General features: G+C 39.3%; 1 protein-coding gene across 1 annotated transcript in view; it reads right to left on the bottom strand.

Annotated features, from left to right (window-relative positions):
* Positions 1 to 18,628, bottom strand: part of LOC124556308 (bromodomain adjacent to zinc finger domain protein 2B-like) — a 379,839-nt gene that overhangs the window by 80,012 nt on the left and 281,199 nt on the right. The window contains exons 26-27 of the mRNA XM_047130281.1: positions 8,783 to 8,973; positions 4,150 to 4,295 (exon numbers count right to left, since the gene is read on the bottom strand). Of these exons, the coding sequence (XP_046986237.1) occupies positions 4,150 to 4,295; positions 8,783 to 8,973 (337 nt within the window). The remainder of the gene's footprint in view (positions 1 to 4,149; positions 4,296 to 8,782; positions 8,974 to 18,628) is intronic.

The following is an 18,628-nucleotide window of genomic DNA, read 5'->3' as shown; positions in this document are numbered from 1 at the left end:
TGCCAATAAAATGCATCTGCCTATTCATGTAGAGAACAGTACTTGTGACCTATATAAACACCATGGTATGGCATCAACACACAATTCCAAGAATACAAATTATGTCAAACTCTTTCAATGAACACTGCACCAACACAAGAGCACTTAGCTGGTCACTGAAGTCATCAGACCTCACTATTGATGAGTACTTCTGGGATTCTGTCAAGAGCGCTGTAACTGCCTTGGATGCTGTTCTGACCAGATGAACAGACAATGGCCAAATCTCTTCCCTCCACTGCCCCCCCCCCCCGCCCCCCCTCCTACCCACTGCAATCAATATGGTCAAAGGTACCTACATTCTACTAGGAAGGTGTCTAATTTAATGCTCATTAGTGAAACTGTGCTGTTAAAAGTGATGACCGATGTTTTGAACATATAGATCATGGATTAAAAGTTAGTAAGAGAAACACTATCATGTAACACAGTAATTACAATGATTTTTTTATTTCATTTTAAAATAAAATAGTCCTCTCCAACCTTCTTGGGAAAAGTGGCAGTAACCTAAACAAGGGTAGTAAACGTAATAATAGTGGGCAAAAACATTTCTTTAATGTTCCACTGTTAATGCTTGTATTGCAAATGGAGGCAGGTACCACTCTATCATAAGTTGGTTGATCATGTAATTATTCAAGAAACTATCTCATTATTTGTTTGGAGCAATTTCGGAAAATCACAGAAATTTCGATTGAGAATTATCAGAGTGTACACAGATCAACTGAAAACAAAATCTGAGTAAGAATCTGAGATAATACTTTGTATCTTTTTATTATAATGCACCATTGTGATCACAATTTTAATTCAATACATTATAGTTTTGGCTACTGTCATCATCAATTTGTGTGTCTTCAAGTAGAAACTGAAACTGAAATTTTATGGAACTTTGTAATAAAAAATTGTGGACTGAGATTAGCTTATCCTGGATATCAGTCTTGTATTTAACCTATGCAGCACACTGTTCAATGCAGTAGCTCTACTGTGAGCAGCAATAGACAGCCTGTCATATTTACTCACAACTAAATTGTCTAGATTTTTTTCTCTTGGAGCTATTTACAGGCATTTATGTAATAGGAAATACCCTTCCTGATCCAAAGTACAGGGGCACCCCTATGTAATGCGGAACTGAGTGCTAGATGGTATGAAAGGTGGACCCACCAGTATAAAATGTGACAGTTGCCAGTACAGAAGCGGTGACACCAAAATGGGTCAGTCAGGAGAGATCAGTGCCTTCAAACATATACTAGTCACTGAATGTCACCTGAGTAAGAAATCCAAGGGCTTTTGTTTGGTGAATGCCTGGAGAATGTTCTCTGCTGCCATGTATAGTGCCAACAGTGAAGTACGTAGGAGGTGGTGTTATGATACAGGACTGTTTTTCAATGTTAGGATGTGGTCCCCTTATGGTGTTTAAGAAAACACTAAATGTGGAAGGATATGAACACATTTTGCAGCATTGTGTACTGCATAGGGGAACTATTCAAAGATAAAGATAAAGTTTGCTTGTATTTGCATGACAATGCACTCTGTCTAAAGCTGCATTTGTGGGGCAATGGCCTGTGGACAATAACATTCCTGAAATGGACGGGCCTGAACAGTCCCAACCTGTACTCAACGGAACACATTTCGGGTGAGTTAGAAAGTCAACTTCTCTCCAGAGCCCAGCATCCAGCACCACTACCTTGTCTGGTTTCGACTCTTGAGGAAGAATGGACTGCCATTCTTCCACAGACATTCAGAACCCTCACTGAAAGTCTCCCTGGCAGAGTCCAAGCTATCATAAAGCCAAAAGGTGGACATACCTCATACTAATGCCCATTAATAAGTGTCTAGTTACTTCTGATCAGGTATTGAAATTAACTGCTTGTTGAGAATGCTATAAAACTAAGTGAAGAGAAATGTTAATTGGTCTTTGGAATTGTAAGTTCGAGTCTCTCAAGATAAAGTTTTGTTTCTTCAGGTGAACTTTTCCCAGAGGCAGCCTTCAGGGGAAGTTGGACAGATCTCAAGACACCAAAACAGCCAAAGAGTGTGTGTGTGTTGTCAAACTCTTTATTATTAAGATCAGGCACTGTCAGTGCAGCCCCAGTAGGCTAGGCTTGAAAATGAACCTGTAAGGTTCGAAACTAGTCACCCAATAAATACTGCAACTGCTGACAGAACCATTAATGAACACTTTAAGGAATTTAAGCTAAAGTTGCTGTTCCCTATCTATAAAATGTTGAAACTCAAGAAACATAAATGTGACCTCTAACCATATACAGAAGAAGTACAACAATTGTATGATTCACTATAATTACAGAAATGAATTAAGAAAACTACACTTAACTTTGGAACATTATATCAAATTGCCTAACAAGCTCTTCTATGTAACTGTTACCATAGCTCTGATATAGCTGTTACACTTCATCATATATTGAGCTTTATTCATTTGTTTTCAAGGCTCAAAAGGAATCAAAACAACAGCCTACGGATGATTACTAAAACAGAGTGGCTTTTGTGCATAAGGTATGACTGTTTTATATCTCAAAGATGATCCTATGAATAACTGTGGTTTTTAGTAACTATAAAGCAACATGAGTAGCCCAGAGTACACTCACTAAGTGATCACCATATGTGGCATCCATGATTTTATCCAGTTAATTACTGTAAATGAAAGGGACTAAAAAAGACAACTTTAGATACATGGGTCATTCAGAAAGTAAAGAACATTTTGTTTTCACATGTGACTTTGTCCTCCCCCCCCATCACCACCACCACAACCACTGACACCACCAGACCAATCAATGACATTGGAACTCATCTGCTTCAGTTTGGCGGCAGCTACGATCCAATACAGTTGCTTACTGCTTAGCTTTGTAATTTTAAAATCTGTGACAAAATAGACAATCTCGCCAGTGTGAGGTGTGCAGTGTTATCCATTTTTTAAATGCGCAAAACATCTGACCCATCAAAATTTATAGACAGATAACTGTGGTGTGTGGTAATGTGATGAACAAAGCATAAGTTTGGAAGTTTTTATCATGTTTAATGGTGGACAGAAGAATGCTCACAACAGAGATCACTCAGGCCAGCCCTCAGTGGTGACTGATGGACTCAAAGCAAGGATCGATACAAAAATCCTAGAAGATATGTGTTTCACAATTACTGCACTGCACTCATTATTTCCAGACATTTCAAGAACTGTGTTGTTGTATGAGGTTGTTAGTGCAGATCTGACCTTTTAAAAAGTGTGTGCTAGGTTGGTTCCTTGAATTTTGACAGATGAATACAAAATCAAACAAATGACAGCTGCAATGACATTTCTCAGTCGCTATGAAAAGGATGGTGATGAATTTTTGAATTGCATTGTCACTGGTGATGAGACTTGGATATCACATTTCACACTAGAAACAAAGAGCCAATCAGTGGAATGGCATCATTTGTAAGCCCCAATGAAACCAAAACAAGCAAAATAAATTTTGATCACCAGAAGGATTATGGCCATGGTGTTTTAGAGGAGTAAGGGTGTCCTGCTCATTGACTAAATGCTTAGAGGTGAGACCTTAATGCAGCAGCCTACTGTCAGATGCTTCAATGACTTTGCCGTGCCATTCAAAACAACTGGCACAGAATGCTAACCAATGGAGTCATTCTCTTTCATGATAACACACATCCACATGCAACAGGAGTGACACATGACTTGCTTCAGTGGTTTCAGTGGGGAATGTTTCAATATTTGCCATACAGTCCAGACTTAGCCCCATGTTATTACCACTTACTTCCCAAATTAAAAGATTTTTTGGGTGGACAATGCTATGGAAGTGATGATAAACTTAAAGGAGCCATTACTCAGTGGTTCAGCAACATGGTGGCAACTGATCAAGCAGAAGGCATAAAAAGCTGGCAAAATGGTATGACAACTGCCAAATTTGAATGGTGACTATTCAGAAAAGTGGCCTTGGTACCAAATCATATGTAAAATACATTTTTGTTTAGTTATATCAAATAAAAATATCTGAAGAAAAAACATTATTTACTTTCTGAATGATCCTTGTAAATGAGTAACACACAATAAAATGAGCACAAATAAGATACTACATGAAAACATTAAAAGATGGTACAAATAATTCTTACCTTCCCACAAGATTCCAGTGCATGTTCCATATATTTCCCAACTACCCTCTTGAGTTCACGTTCACGGACACCTCTAGTATGCAAGTTATCTAAGATTGTCTGTAACTGATCCTTGTCTGTGATACGCCACCATCCTCTTTGTAGTTCTGTGAATTTAAAGTAATCAAATGCGTGAGTGATATGTTATCCTTCATAGTGCTGCAACATAATGGCACTGAATATGTATAAAAAGGTTCACAATTATGCATGTTTATTCCTTCAATCTCACCCATCCAGTTCTAGGTTAAGAGTAGAATACCATAATAAACAATGGCCAAGAAAATTTACAGAAAGCAGTAAACCCATGCTAAATCATCCTGAAATCAATCATTCACTGAGAAAACGTAAGACCCATGTTTTTATCTATTGCTGTTTATACACTAGCATTAAATAAAAAAATTAAAACCTCTAGCAAAATGACACGGAAATACCACTGACCACTGACAGACAATGCTTCAAAGATCCATGCTGTGTGCTGAGTGAGAACCACATATTAAGCATGAAAATGTGACCCATAATAATTTAATTTTACTTTCTAAAAGAGTGATATGTTGATTCAAGCAACATACTGAGTTAATAAACATAGTATACATGAGAGGATGGTGTCAATAAGAGCAATTCCTCAAATTAACTGAATTTCAGTGAAATTGTATTGAGAGCAATGGCCAAGCGTGGTGGCACAGTGGTCAGCAGATTGGACTTGCATCTGGGAGGATGCTGGTCCAAATCGGTATCTGGCCATTCTGTTTTACTTTTCTGTGATTTCCCTTAATTGCTCCAGGCATGCAGGCCTTTGACAGAGCATGGCCAATTTCCTTCCCCATCCATGAAACATTCTGAGCTTGTGCTACATCTCTAATGACTTCAATGTTGATGGGGCATTAAATTCTAATCTTCCTTCCCTTCGCCCTTCCTTCCTTCCCTGAGAGCAATGCAGGAGGGTGTATGGTCCTTGCAGAGAAACAATGGATTTAGGGTGTCAGCAGTGTGGTATTACTGTTGATTCCACATTTCAGAAAGTCATATATGCTTGTTGTCCAGATTCATGGTGGCAGCAGTAGGCTCAGATTGGCACAACTCATGAGGAATCATTACTGACCATATGGCAACTGAAGCACAGAAATGATGTAAGCAGAATCTTGGATAATGCCATCAGGAACCATTTGCTGTGTCTTTGCTACAAGCTAGGGTATTATGTTTCATGCTACCTCTCATGATCCATCACCACTCTGCATGCCTTCTACAGTATATTAAAGCATGCAACAAGGACAAATGATGAGAGATGTTTTACTGATGAGTGTAGATTCCACCTTAATGTCAGTGGTAATTGTTTGTGAATAGAAGGGCAACAAATACATGGTATCAGGAAGCTACATGTTCTTCTAACAGGAAAATGCTCATGTATGTACATCTTGTTTGATGCATTGGACTCTTCATAGATTTTTGTCAGTTATATCAGCTGGCATTATCCACAGAGCAGTCACCTACCAAGCATTTGCAGGACATGATGTACCAGTTATTTGGTCCAGTCTGCATCATCATCAATATTTCCGGACCGATTCCAACAGGAAGTGTAAGCATCAAAAAATACTGTCTTTCAAGATGTCCCTTGGGACCTCAATGATCGCCCCTATGTACAATTTCAGGATTGTGTGGCAGACAGATGAAGCTAAACAATACACTAGAAGTGTAACATACACCATGTATAACATCTGAACAAAGTTCATTCATGTGAAACCATTGTTTCAGAGTGTTCCTTCATAATTTTTCACTAGTATTATTTCGTTCATGCTTATCAAGTGGAAAAACAAAAGCAAATAATATAATGGTCTTTCAGAAATGCCAAAAAGTTAATAAGATTTCTGGGAACACAAAATTATGATTTATTGATCCCTAATACACTGTACCTTCAAAGAGTGCAAAGAAGTGGTCTACAGTAGAAACAAAATAAATATGACTATGATGATGATGATTTGGCTTGTGGGGCACTCAACAGCAGGGTTATCAGTGCCTGTACAAACTCTCAAACTTTTCACAGTCGGGCACCCAATCCCTGGGTGGAGAAAATCCCCGAGCAAGCCAGGATTCGAACCCGGGACCCCAAGATCCAGGAGCAGCAACGCTAGCCACTAACCACAAGCTGCAGATTAGCAAAATATGGGAGCTAATCAATGAAATGGAGTAATGAGGTTTGGATAGAACTGAAAGGTAAATGCAGCAGTCAGCATGCATGTAAGTATCTGCCTCTACGAATATATAAGTGAAACAATGAGAGACTCAGAAATCGTAGACTTACGTGAAGTGAGGAAAAGTTCTGGTGGTTACAAAGGGAAACAAATAATATGATGGAAAAATGGCATACAGAAGGAGTTACACAGAGGAAGTTCAAATTATGTAGCTACAAAATTTTCAGGATACATTAAGTACGAAGCACCTAACTATGAAGCTTATTAGTTAAAAGTAAGAGACTGGTTACTGTGATCTAGTTATGTATAAAAAAATGCATGAAGAGCCTTATCATGAAAACCAGGTTGTTTACAATCTCACATAAAGCTGATACAATCATTCTCAAAGAGCACATTACATGCAGTATAAATGACTTTTGAAACTCTGCTTCTGGCAATGAGCAAATAATATATGTAATGCAAAACTTCTATGGTTTTGCACTTACATGTTAATAGCACTTTAAAAACAATTCTAATCAAAAATTTAACATTGCTTGAAAAGGTGAAGCACAGCAATTGCAATTATTCATCAGAGTTTGGTTATATGACACCTAGTTAACACTATTTTATGATAGTGTTGTCGGTCTATGGATTACTTCCTTCAGTTTAGTATGTAGGTCTACTCTGTTGCATCATGTGAATGTCACAAATGCATATACATGATTCATTAGCTGTGACACAGTTTTCAATCAAGCACTCCCTTCATCTTGGCTAAACTACCGAAAGTTATATTTTATTTTATTTTTGTGCCACAAGACTATGAAGCATTACTAACAAAGACTCATTAAACATAAAATAAAATTTTATTGGATTATATTTTATGTATATTTAAGAAGTGCTTATAGCTGCAATGCCATTAAATATGCCACTGGCAAATTTGATAGTCAGAGAAAAAGCTGCCAAAGAACTATGAGAACATGGTAGTATCAGATTTTAGCAATACTTCGCAATGACCTTCCACGTGAGCCATCCAGGCATGTAAGCCTCTCACCCAATCAACCACCATAAAGCACCAATACTTCCTCAAAGCTCTGATGTCCAATGATGCAATACTTACTGTTAGTACATCTGGTAATATGATGCAGTATCATAACACATAATGTCAACTTCATGGCAGTTACAACAATCAGCCTGTTACAATAAATATTGACAATGTCAAACAGTTCAAAGTTGTTTAGCACACACACACTACAACAAACTCTTGTTATACCAAAAGCTATTCCATTGAATGTATCAATCTCCAGAATGTGTTGATCTGACAGGGGTTAAGTTACATCCATGAAGTTCAGAAAGGAAGGAGAGAAATAACAGCAGATTGAAGCTTTCAAGTTAGTCTGTGAAGCATTCTTAAATAGTAAATATCGAGAACACTGCCTTTAAATGAAAAAGACTAGGGTTTACAACTTATAGCTTTCTCCTGCCACAAATTTTCTATACAGTTAAGTCTAAAAGAGTGACGGACTCATTCCTAAATCACACTTAAGTTCTCCAATTGCTATTTTTGCTCTGTCCCCAGCTGATACTTCATTAGTGCATGTGTTCCTACTTTATTAAATATTTTGTTCTGGTTTGTTTTTATTTTAGCCTAGGATAATACTGACTTTGATTCATAAATTCATCCATCCTCTCTCCTCTTGCTTAGTTTGCTTTATTTTCTTAGAGACTGAAACTCATTCTGACTACTGGTTTGATATCATCAGAGACAACACAAGCCACAACATTAACTTTGTATAGAGCAACAGTAAGCTTTATTACATGGCTATCCCAAAAAAGTGAATTGTAGTCCACATAGCATAGTATCTTCACTTACTAACAACTTACGCCATCTTTTGTATGAGAGGCATAACATACCAAGTATAATTTCTTTGGCAGATAACAAAATTTTTAAAAGTGTGTCATTATTATTATCATTATTATTATTATTGTTATTATTTAAAAGTACTTATGGTCAGTGTTTCAAGAAGTTCCATCACTCAACATGATTGGTGTATACCAATTCTGATTTTTACCCTGTAAAGTGCATAAATGTTCGGGATTTTGCAGCACTCTTTACCAGTCTTCTGGATGTTAGAAAAATGAAACTGGAAAGGATAGTTTGGTATGTAGGTTTTAACAAAATATACTCTATCATCTCAAGTGTTTTTTACAGTTTACCTTATTATCTTTCTTCCTACTGCAAATAAAAATTATCTGTTACAGAGCACATGATACTACATAATTTTAAAAATTTCTTACCTATATTAAAACTTAATGACATGATTTTGTTTCATTTGTGCCTACAATTTCTTGAACAAAGTACAATATATATCCTTATTCAATATATGTGATTGACATTCAAGTATTTTCATATATACATTTTATCAACTTACCATCAGGTACAGGTTTGGCCTGTGCAGGTTCCATAGGCATCATTTTCTTCATTTGTTCCAGCTGTACCATCTCCTCTGCTGTTAATATTAAAGGTGCTGGAGACTCACACTGACTACCCCCGGGTGAAGGAGAAGAAAGTCTTGAAGGTGGTGGAAAGACAGGTATGCGTAACTCTGTAGCTGTATCACATCTGTGAATGGAAGACAAAAGTACAGTATATGTTTATCTGTTAAGAAGGGATTTAGGTGGACACCTGTTACCTACAAAAATTCCATACGTACATAGCTGATAGCCGATCATACAAAGATACTAAGCTAATTGGCTCTAATTCTACTCTTTTCATGAGTCACTTAGATATGGCCTTCCTGTGATTCAGGCACATTTTGGGACACAAGTTACAGCACACACAGCAGGACTACCATGTATGGCATCTGAGAAACCAGCCTCAGTGGAAAATACATAAAGATGGCAGGTCAAACAAGAGTAGCAGCAAGTGACGAAAATGAATGGATGAAAGTTCTGGCACTGTAAGCCCCCCAACTCGTTGAAATACACTGATCTTAGTTTCATTATGAAATTTGGGCTTAACCAGCTTAATGAGTTGTCCTTTGGAATTTCATCTGGATCAGGAAGTTATCCTCGATGACATTTGGGTTACAGGCTCCAAGTGAAAGAAGCATTTACAAAATCTGTAGGAGATTTTCCAATGCCTTCTGGAGAAGAGTGTTCATTGAAAAGTGAGTAATATAGTTATTTTCCCCAAAGGTACATTTTTGGGATATACTTAGCAAAGATGGCCTCATCTCTATGGACAAATGCATCAAAGTCATCATCAACCTGTCAGCACCCAAGACCCTGACGAGGCTCCGGTCTTTTCTGGGCACGATTTCTTATTACGTTAAGGTCATTCCCAGGGCTGTACAAATCTGCCAACATCTTAACCAGCTTCATCAAAAGGGCATCAAATTAATGTGGTCTGTGGACTGTCAATGGGCTTTTCACTCCCTCAGACAGTGTTTGTGCTCCACTTCACTGTTTGGCTTCCTTTACACTGTATAAACCGTAATCCTGGCCACCGTTGTGTCTCAGTATGGCACTGGCATCATTCTGTCAGAAAGCAACCCTGATGACACTGAGCAGCCCATTACTTATGCATCTAAGATGCTTTTCAGGGTGCAATATAACTACTCACAGATGGAAAAGGAGGCACAGGCTATCGTTTTCAGCATTACAACGTTTCAAATTTTCTTGTATGGTGTGAAGTTTCTATTCAGAGCACTTGGTTTCCTTATTCAGCCTCACTCTAAGCTATGGGATCAGACTGCCCAACAGTTGCTGAGGTGGGCCTTCTTTCTCAGCAATTATTGCTGTGGCATTCATTACCAGTTCACCATCGAGAATGCTAATGAAGATGCACTATTGTGGTTGCTAGGAGCACCAAATCCATATCAGATCAACAAGAGGCCCTCCTTTTTGCATTGGATGATACCTTGCAGCAGACATTGCTGGATTTTCCTTTCACAGCACAGGAGGTCACTTCCACTATAACTACCAACCTGCTTTCCCAGAAATTTTTTCAGAAATCCAGATGAGACGGCCCTAGCACACTCCCTCAGCAGCAGATTTGGTGTGGTGTATGATTTTTCTGTAACAAGATTGGCTCAAAATTGTCCAGGGGATCCTCATGCTTGCCACAGAGGAGCAAAACTGTCAAGTTGTTGTCCCTCCGGTGTTGCATCCTTGCATACACCAGCTATTGCGTGTGTCACTCTCAGATAGGTCTTGTATAAAGGCTTTGGCATGGCATCATGTCCTGCTGGCAATCAATCACAATACTGAAAATCTCGTACAGTGTTGTGCAGCCTGTGCACAGACCCACACTGTGCCACCATGTCTATTTTCCGGTTGGCCAGTTGCAGGCCACCCTTGAGACACGCTGCACTTTGACTTAGCTGGCCCTTTTTTTGGGGGGGGGGGGGGGAGCATGTGGTGGTTGGTGGTCAATGCATAGTCAGATTTCTTGTACATTGTCAAACTGTCCTCCACAATGTTGACAGCAACTATTCATATGTTGTCTGTCACTTTTGGTGTTGAGAGCTCTCCACACACCCTCGTGTCTTACAACAGTCAGCAATTCATGTCACAGGAATTTGCAGATTTCTTCAACTGCAATAGTATCCAGCATCTGATTACTGTCCCATTTCACCAAGCTTCTAACTCAGAGGTAGAGATATTCATGCTGAAACTCAAAACACAAATGTAGATGTAGAAGAAGTACACATATGCCTCATCCCATGATGATTCTCTGTCTAGTTTTCTTGCCACATACCAGGCAACACTGATTAATGTGTGCAAACCAATGGACCTTTTGAATGGACACAAGCCATGGGGTTTTTCAGATTTGTTCAACCCTGAGTTGCATACTCTGCATTGCAACAGCTGCTGTGTTTCCATCATGGGGCTGCCATTTGAGCCCAGTCTTTCAGTTAGTAGCAGGGGTGGCTGCCAGGTGTAGTAGTGGGCCACAAACATTGGCATTTGTTTGTGGTGGATGTTGGTCAGGACCAGCTGACCCATCATTCCTATCAGTTGCAACCAAGAGTTGCTGGTTCCTCGATACCACCATCTCCAAGCCAGGCAGGCAAAGCGGATCAGTTGCAGTGTTGTTCCAGTGGGAGGGTCCCAAATGCAGCAGCACACTCACCAGCTCTCACTCCCACTGCACCCTCCACTGTCCTAACTTCAACCATGGAGCAAGGTGCCGGCAGGGTATCTCCCACGACTACCTATTCAGAGTCCACAGAATTTGCACCAGCATCCTCCTTCCCCATTTTCCAGTACAGAAGTCCTTGGCGATGCCAGTAGACCACCCATCACCCAAGCCTGTGCAATCTTCCATCCCTCCAACAGGCCCAGCTGTATCTGCATCGGCCGGCCAGGGTGGCCGAGTGGTTCTAGGTGCTACAGTCTGGAACAGCGCAACCGCTACGGTCGCAGGTTCGAATCCTGCCTCAGGCAGGATGTGTGTGATGTCCTTAGGTTAGTTAGGTTTAAGTAGTTCTAAGTTCTAGGGGACTGATGACCTCAGATGTTAAGTCCCATAGTGCTTAGAGCCATTTGAACAATTTTTGTATCTGCATCCTCTCCTTTAGCAAGTGACTCATTGCTGTGGAATCTTGGACCCTCCCCAGTTTTACAACAAGAGGTCGTGACAGAAGCCCAGCCATTTTTGGGGCCATGTGGACTTTTCAGGGGGGGAGGGAAAGGCATGCATTTATTACCCCCACAAGCAGACGTCAAAATGGATGCAGGTGTTATAGGCGGAACCACTGACTCAGATGTTTATTTGCTGGTGGCACTAGACCTGGCCCAGCACTTCATGGACACCAACTACCTCAGACCTGGTCCTTGCCTTGAGCCATGTTCTGATTCCTGTGGGCTTTGTTTGTTCAGTCACTAACACAGGTCACATTTTGTCTGCTCTGTGCTCATCTCTATGTGGTGTTCAGATATTATGGTCCCCTGTAGATCAACTTGCACGTTGTGTTTCAATCCCTCTTCCTGGGTTCGGTTCCCGGCTCGTAGTCAAGCCACAGTTGGGTAGTGTACTAATATTTTGTGCTGACAGTGATGGTTCCGCATGCCTGTGCAGATACAAAACAACACTTATTCATTCAATCATTCATTTATTTGTTAACACATTCACTCATTCATTGTGTACTGTAGACCCCACCAAGGAGTTCAACTTTCAGGGGTGTGGAATGATGCCAGGAATATAATAACGAAAGGCAAGAAACCCATAAAAACTTAATTTGCATACTGTATTAAGAATGAAAGCTGTTGCTTTATTTACTTTACATGCAATGCTCCAGAAGATAACTCCGTGATGCAACAGGAAGTTGGATATGCAAAACAAGCCAACATCCTTCTCTTTATAAACACAAAAAGAGATACTTCAAAGAGTAAAACATTCTGAACTAAGCTTCCTGTTTAAATTATCTGAGTGTTGACTATTTTATCTTGTTATCCAACTTCAACCCTAAAAATTTTACACATATTGTCTCATTTAGTATATGACTGTTCAAATCAACTTCTGATGTTAGCAGATCATTTTTCCTTGTCTGAAACTTAATGAAATAATTCCTTGTGAGAGTAACACACAAACTATTTGCTATGAAACAGCTGTAGTCCTGTTCAGCTTCCATCATAACTGTGACTGGTAAGACTGAGTTGGGACCGATGATTAGTATGCTTGTGTCATAAGCAAACATTACAGATTACAAACCATCCTTTGAAGTCCTCACAAGATCACTTTTGCAGTTTAGGAACAAGAACAGATCCAGTACTGGTTCTTGTTAGACCCACATGTTATATTATGCCATTCTGAAAATAGTTTTATCCGTGACACAGTCTGATCCTTCAGTTTCTGCTATGAATGTAAGACTTACTCAATGAAGAGGGATGCCATTAAATGCATAACATATCAGTTCGCCAACTAGAATTTTGTGGTCTATGCAATGTAAGGCTTTTTCAACTTCACATAATATACTAGTGGCATTATTATTCTTGTTTAGTTCTACCAAGACTTAATTTGGGGAATCCTGTATGGCTCTCTCTGCATATAATCCATTATGAAAGTTAAACTGAGAAGGCAGTTCTATTCAAATGATAAAGTACTCTAACATAAGCCACTTTCTCAAAAAAATTTCAAAAGACTGGAGGGAGTGTATTGGGTGTACAATTAAAATGGTTTTCTTATCTCCATTTTTGTGGATGGGTATTACTTGAGTTAGTCAAGGAATCTGTTCAGAGTCAATGGTGGTTTACAAAGATAACTTATAGGCAGTTTTCTCAGATCAGCACAAGTTTTAATACTCTGGAACAAACACCATCAAAGATAGCAGAATCAACACATTTTAGTGACCTGATTAAATGTTTAATCTCCTTATGGAATGTAATTTTTAATTACTCACTTTAAAAAAAATTGACATGTGTCGCTTTTGTTCAACTTCTTTATGAAGCATATCAATTTCTGAAGGCAGTCCCCATGAGGACCACTGTTCCCTAGTATTCACCAGACATCACCCAAAAACTTGGTTGCCATGTTCACAAACATTGTAATATCCTGAGATTAAAGTAGTAATAAGTAATGATTAAAGTAATAGCATTTCAGTTATTGAGAGTGTTACTTTTTAAAATTGTAATTTCCAGTTTCAAACATAATTTTTGTGTGTTTCCAGGTGTAAAAATATCCAGTATCATTTTCAGTTTCGTCATGCAGCAACTCACACTTCTTAAACGTTTAGAAATCATAAAAAAAATGTTTACCAAAGAGGTAGCTCAGTTGTGGCTGCTCACCATTTATTCACAAGAGAACTGGGCTGCCACCACTATTTCTCTGCACTGTGGTCAAGTTTGAGCAGGATTGCACTCTACACAACCAGCAGCCACGAAGAAGACAATGTGAAGTGTGAAGTGAGGTCAATATTGCAGCAGTGGCTACTAATATTGAGGAAGAGCTGAATGTGTTAGTTTCAAGTTTCAATGATAGCACCTATCTGAGTCATCAGCTTGGCAAACCTTGGGAAAGATTTGAGCCTGCATTGTTTTGACTCAAGAGCTGAAGCCACACAATCACCGACTGCATTGTGAATTAGCTGATTTGGCTGCACAGCAGATGTAAGGTGATCCTGATTTCAGTGGAACAATTATCTTCTCAGACTAGGCCCATTTTTGTGAAGAACTCACAAGTGGTCCATGAGGTGCAACTGCATTAAAACAAATCACCGTGTGGTGCAGTTTATGGCATGGTGGTGTCACTTGACATAATTAACTTCGAGATGATGAGAGAAGAAGTGTTACCATCAATGACAATCACTACAGATCCATGTTACGTGAGTTTTTGTGGTCAGAACCTTAAGGGATGAAGCTACGTGCTACACAGCTGGTGCTACACTTGATTCGCTGAGGGGGACATTTGGTGACCGGGTCATCTCAAAATGAGGATCTGTGAATTGGCTGACACAGTCATGTGATTTAACACCCTTGGATTTTTTTCTCTGGGGCTACAGCAAAGCCCAGGTCTATGTTGACAAGCCACAAAATTTGGAACATTTGGAGGTAAACATTCATCAGGCTATCACACCTATTCCTCCTTTTGATAATTATGTTCCGTGTGGCAATAGGCCACTACAATTAGTGTCATCTCCTAAACCAAAATACAGCAATTGTATGGTGTGGTTTAAAGGCCAAGGAAATGTTAAACAATAAATCTTTAATAATAAGTGATTTTTAAATGTAACCATAATGGTTTCCTGCATCTGTCGCAGTGAGCTAAATGAAAAGTTACATAATAAATTTCCATCTCAAAAGCCATTTTTAATTAATGAGCATTGTGGACGCAACAACACATCCTGTGAATAATATAAAATGTTTTCTATGAAAGCTACTTGGAACAAATAGTTTGGGAGCCAGTGCATGATGGAAACATACTATATCTAATGACAAAAAATATACCTGACATCTTTGAGGACCTCCATATAAAAACAAAGTTGGAAGATTTACATGTTCACTACGCTAGATAAAGGGGCAGTCATTTCCTTTCTCAAAGAGGAACTCAAAACTTTTATCTCTGGGCAGGAGCATTTAGAAGAACTGTGGCTCAAGTTTAGAAGAATAGTTAGCCAAGCACTGGACAGGTATGTACCTATAAAAAAATAACCGTTCATACTGGAGGCAACCTCCATGATATATAGTCTCTGTAGAGAAACTTCTACAGCAAAAGTGACTACCGCACAACTGATGCAACATGAAGCATAGGGCTAGAGGCAGAGAGATCCTGAATAAAATGAGTTTGGCTGTCATGACAGCAATGTATGATGCCTTCAGTGACTAACTGAGTAGAACCTCATTGAAAGCTCTCTCAGAAAACTCAAATACATTCTTAATTCTGGACATATGTAAAGGCTACAAGTGGCACCACAGTTAGTGTTCAGGCACTCATACATTATAGAGAAACAAACTGAGGATAGCAAAATAAAAGCACAAATGTTGAAATATTTTTTTCAAGTGTTCCATTACAAAGAAGAATACAGAATTACTAACACTGCTAATTATTAGACCACCACAAAAGTGAACTGTACAGTTATTAGTGTCAGTGGTGATGAGAAACAGCTGAAATCACTAAAATTGAATTATATCCTGATGAAATCCTTATCAGATTCTATACAGAATTCAAAGCTCAGTTATCTCTCATTTTGAGCATAACATGGATTCCACAATGATTAATTTGTGCAGCTGGGAGAAAGCAGAGGTCACACCATCTACAGGATGTGTAGCAGAAATGATGCACAATACTGACATCCAATGTCACTAAAATACTTTACCAAGAACATATTCTGAGCCCAGACAGAATGAGGTATCTAAAATAGAATCATATCCTCCGTGTCAACCAGCATGGATTCGAAGGAGAACAATAATGCGAAAGACAACTTGTGCTCTTCTTACATAGCATCCTAAGCCTTTGATAAAGGCAGTCAGCTGGATGCCTATTTCTTGACTTCCAAACTTCATGTGACTCAGTAACACACACACAATTATCAACAAACATATGTTAGTATGGGATATCACACAAAGTTTGTGACTGGATTGAGGATTTCTTGGTGGGGATGGTGCAACTTGTCATTTCAGATGAAGAGTCACTGACAAAAGTAGACATTCATTATTTCAAATTTCTGTCACAGTTGCCTGTATTTCATACTGGTGACTAGTTTTGAACGTACCCATTCATTTTCAAACCAGACTTGCACTGAGTAGCTCCAATAAGCACTTCAGTGCAGGACTGGTTTGAAGATTAATGGCTGTGTTCAAAATTAGTCACCAGTGTAAAAATACAGGCAATTGTGACAAACGTTATAAATAAAGAGTTAACAAATTCAGTTGCTGGTCTTTTCTCAAGGAAATGTTAGAACTGTAAAGGAATGCTAAGCTCTTGTTTTAAGAGAAAATAATTAACTTTTTACCTTATATCATATACCTAAAGTGCTAACCATTGCAGCTCATAAATAACAAAAAAATTGTGTTGTGTAAAGTGTGTTAAGTGATTTAACCCTATTTTAAGCACTTCATCTGTATCACAATACACAGTAAGTGTGGATGTTTCCATAGGGCAGTCTGACTGGGAGTGATATGTGTAGGCTGTGGTTTGGGGTACTACTGGGGTGACTGTAGTCGAGAATTGAACAGGGAACTCAATGAGGCTATCCCATGGAAATGTAGGCTCTGCAAAAGAGCAAGAGAATTGCCAAACAGGAAGCAAAGATTTGTGCCATTCATGCTGCATTAGAAAATGTGAAATTTGACCTACATACGCTTCAGGGGGAGGGGTGGGGGGAATATCATGGGAACTGGGTAATGGTAACAAGCAATGGGTGAAAGGGAACAGCTTCTCAACTTTATCTACATTTAAGCTTTTAGTATTGAATAAATTTGACTGGTTACCTGAAGTAGAAGGGGAAGAGCCTCATCCAGCTGTAGGTCACAGTAGGATGCAGCAGACTTCTAGCAGAGAAACTAAATGTGGGTCAGTAGATATAGAGAGCAGGAAGAAAAGAGTCTTGCTGCTATATAGATAGCAGCCATGGCAGGGTTTAGGCTAGATGATACAGGACAAATTAGGGACAGGATAATAGGTCACCAGTAGTGTGAAGCCAAGTGCCAGTTGTAGCTAGGTGACAGAGGACATGGAGAATTTGTGCATAGATCCTGACAAAGAGAATCAGTTTATTACAATAGGTGAAGCAGGGAGCAGCCTGGCAAAAGACAGAAATGACAGCATTAAGCATTACCTGGATGAAATAGGGGTAGCAACTACACATGTAAATGTGAGTTTTGTACAGGTCTTGCAATTCCATGACCAGCCTTGGGTTAACACTGCTGTCAGCTGTGTAAACACTGAGTTGAGTGGGCTGTTGCTGAATGAAATGAAGTCTCAGATGAGTGCAATGCCCGTTGCTACAGTTGGGAGATAGGGATGTATTAGACATGATAGATAAGTTTTCTGAGCTTCTTGCAGAAACATATGGGGGCCACCATCACACAAAGCAAGATACCTGTGGTTACTAGTGTGGTAGAGATACGTTTTTCAGGTTAGAATCTGGATTCAGGCACCTTGTTATGAAACAAATTAAAATAGCAGAAGAGCCCCACAAAATGATTAAGAATGCACAGAAAACTAAGTTTAGCCTACATTGTCAGAATATTAGAAGATTGAATAATAACATAGAAGAACTTCTTGCCTGTTTGGAAAATTTAGAGAGCTCTGTGTTGCCTATGTGAGCACCACTTAGCCACAGGATTAGAGAAGTTTAATATAAAAGATTACACTCTAGCATCTTATTCATGTAGAACAAACTAGCTGAGTGTCCAGTGTTGCTTGTATATGTATTTAACCCAGCTCTATTAGTCCACTCCTCCTTCTCACAGTCTCTGTCAATCTCCTTCTCCCCATCTCTCTGTCCATCTCCTCCTCCTCCCCCATTCTCTGTCAATCTCTTCCTTCCCTCTCTCTCTGTCCATCTCCTCCTTTCACCTCTCTTTGTTCATCTCCTTCTCCACCTCTCTATGCCCAACTACTCCACCCTCACTGTCTGTCCAGCTTCTCCTCCCCCCCCTCCCCCTTTGTTCATCTCCTCATTTCCCCTCTCTCTGTCCATCCCCTCCTCCCTCTCTCTGAATATGACGGAAGGAGGAGATGTTACATATGTTAAAACAACACAAGTTCAAAACCATCCACACAAGTACATTTTGTACTTATCAGTACATAGAAGTGTATGCTTATGAATTAA

This window comes from Schistocerca americana, chromosome X (genome assembly GCF_021461395.2).
Source record: "Schistocerca americana isolate TAMUIC-IGC-003095 chromosome X, iqSchAmer2.1, whole genome shotgun sequence".
NCBI lineage: Eukaryota > Metazoa > Arthropoda > Insecta > Orthoptera > Acrididae > Schistocerca > Schistocerca americana.
Note: the sequence above shows the minus strand (reverse complement) of the source record. Positions and strands in the feature narration are given on the sequence as shown.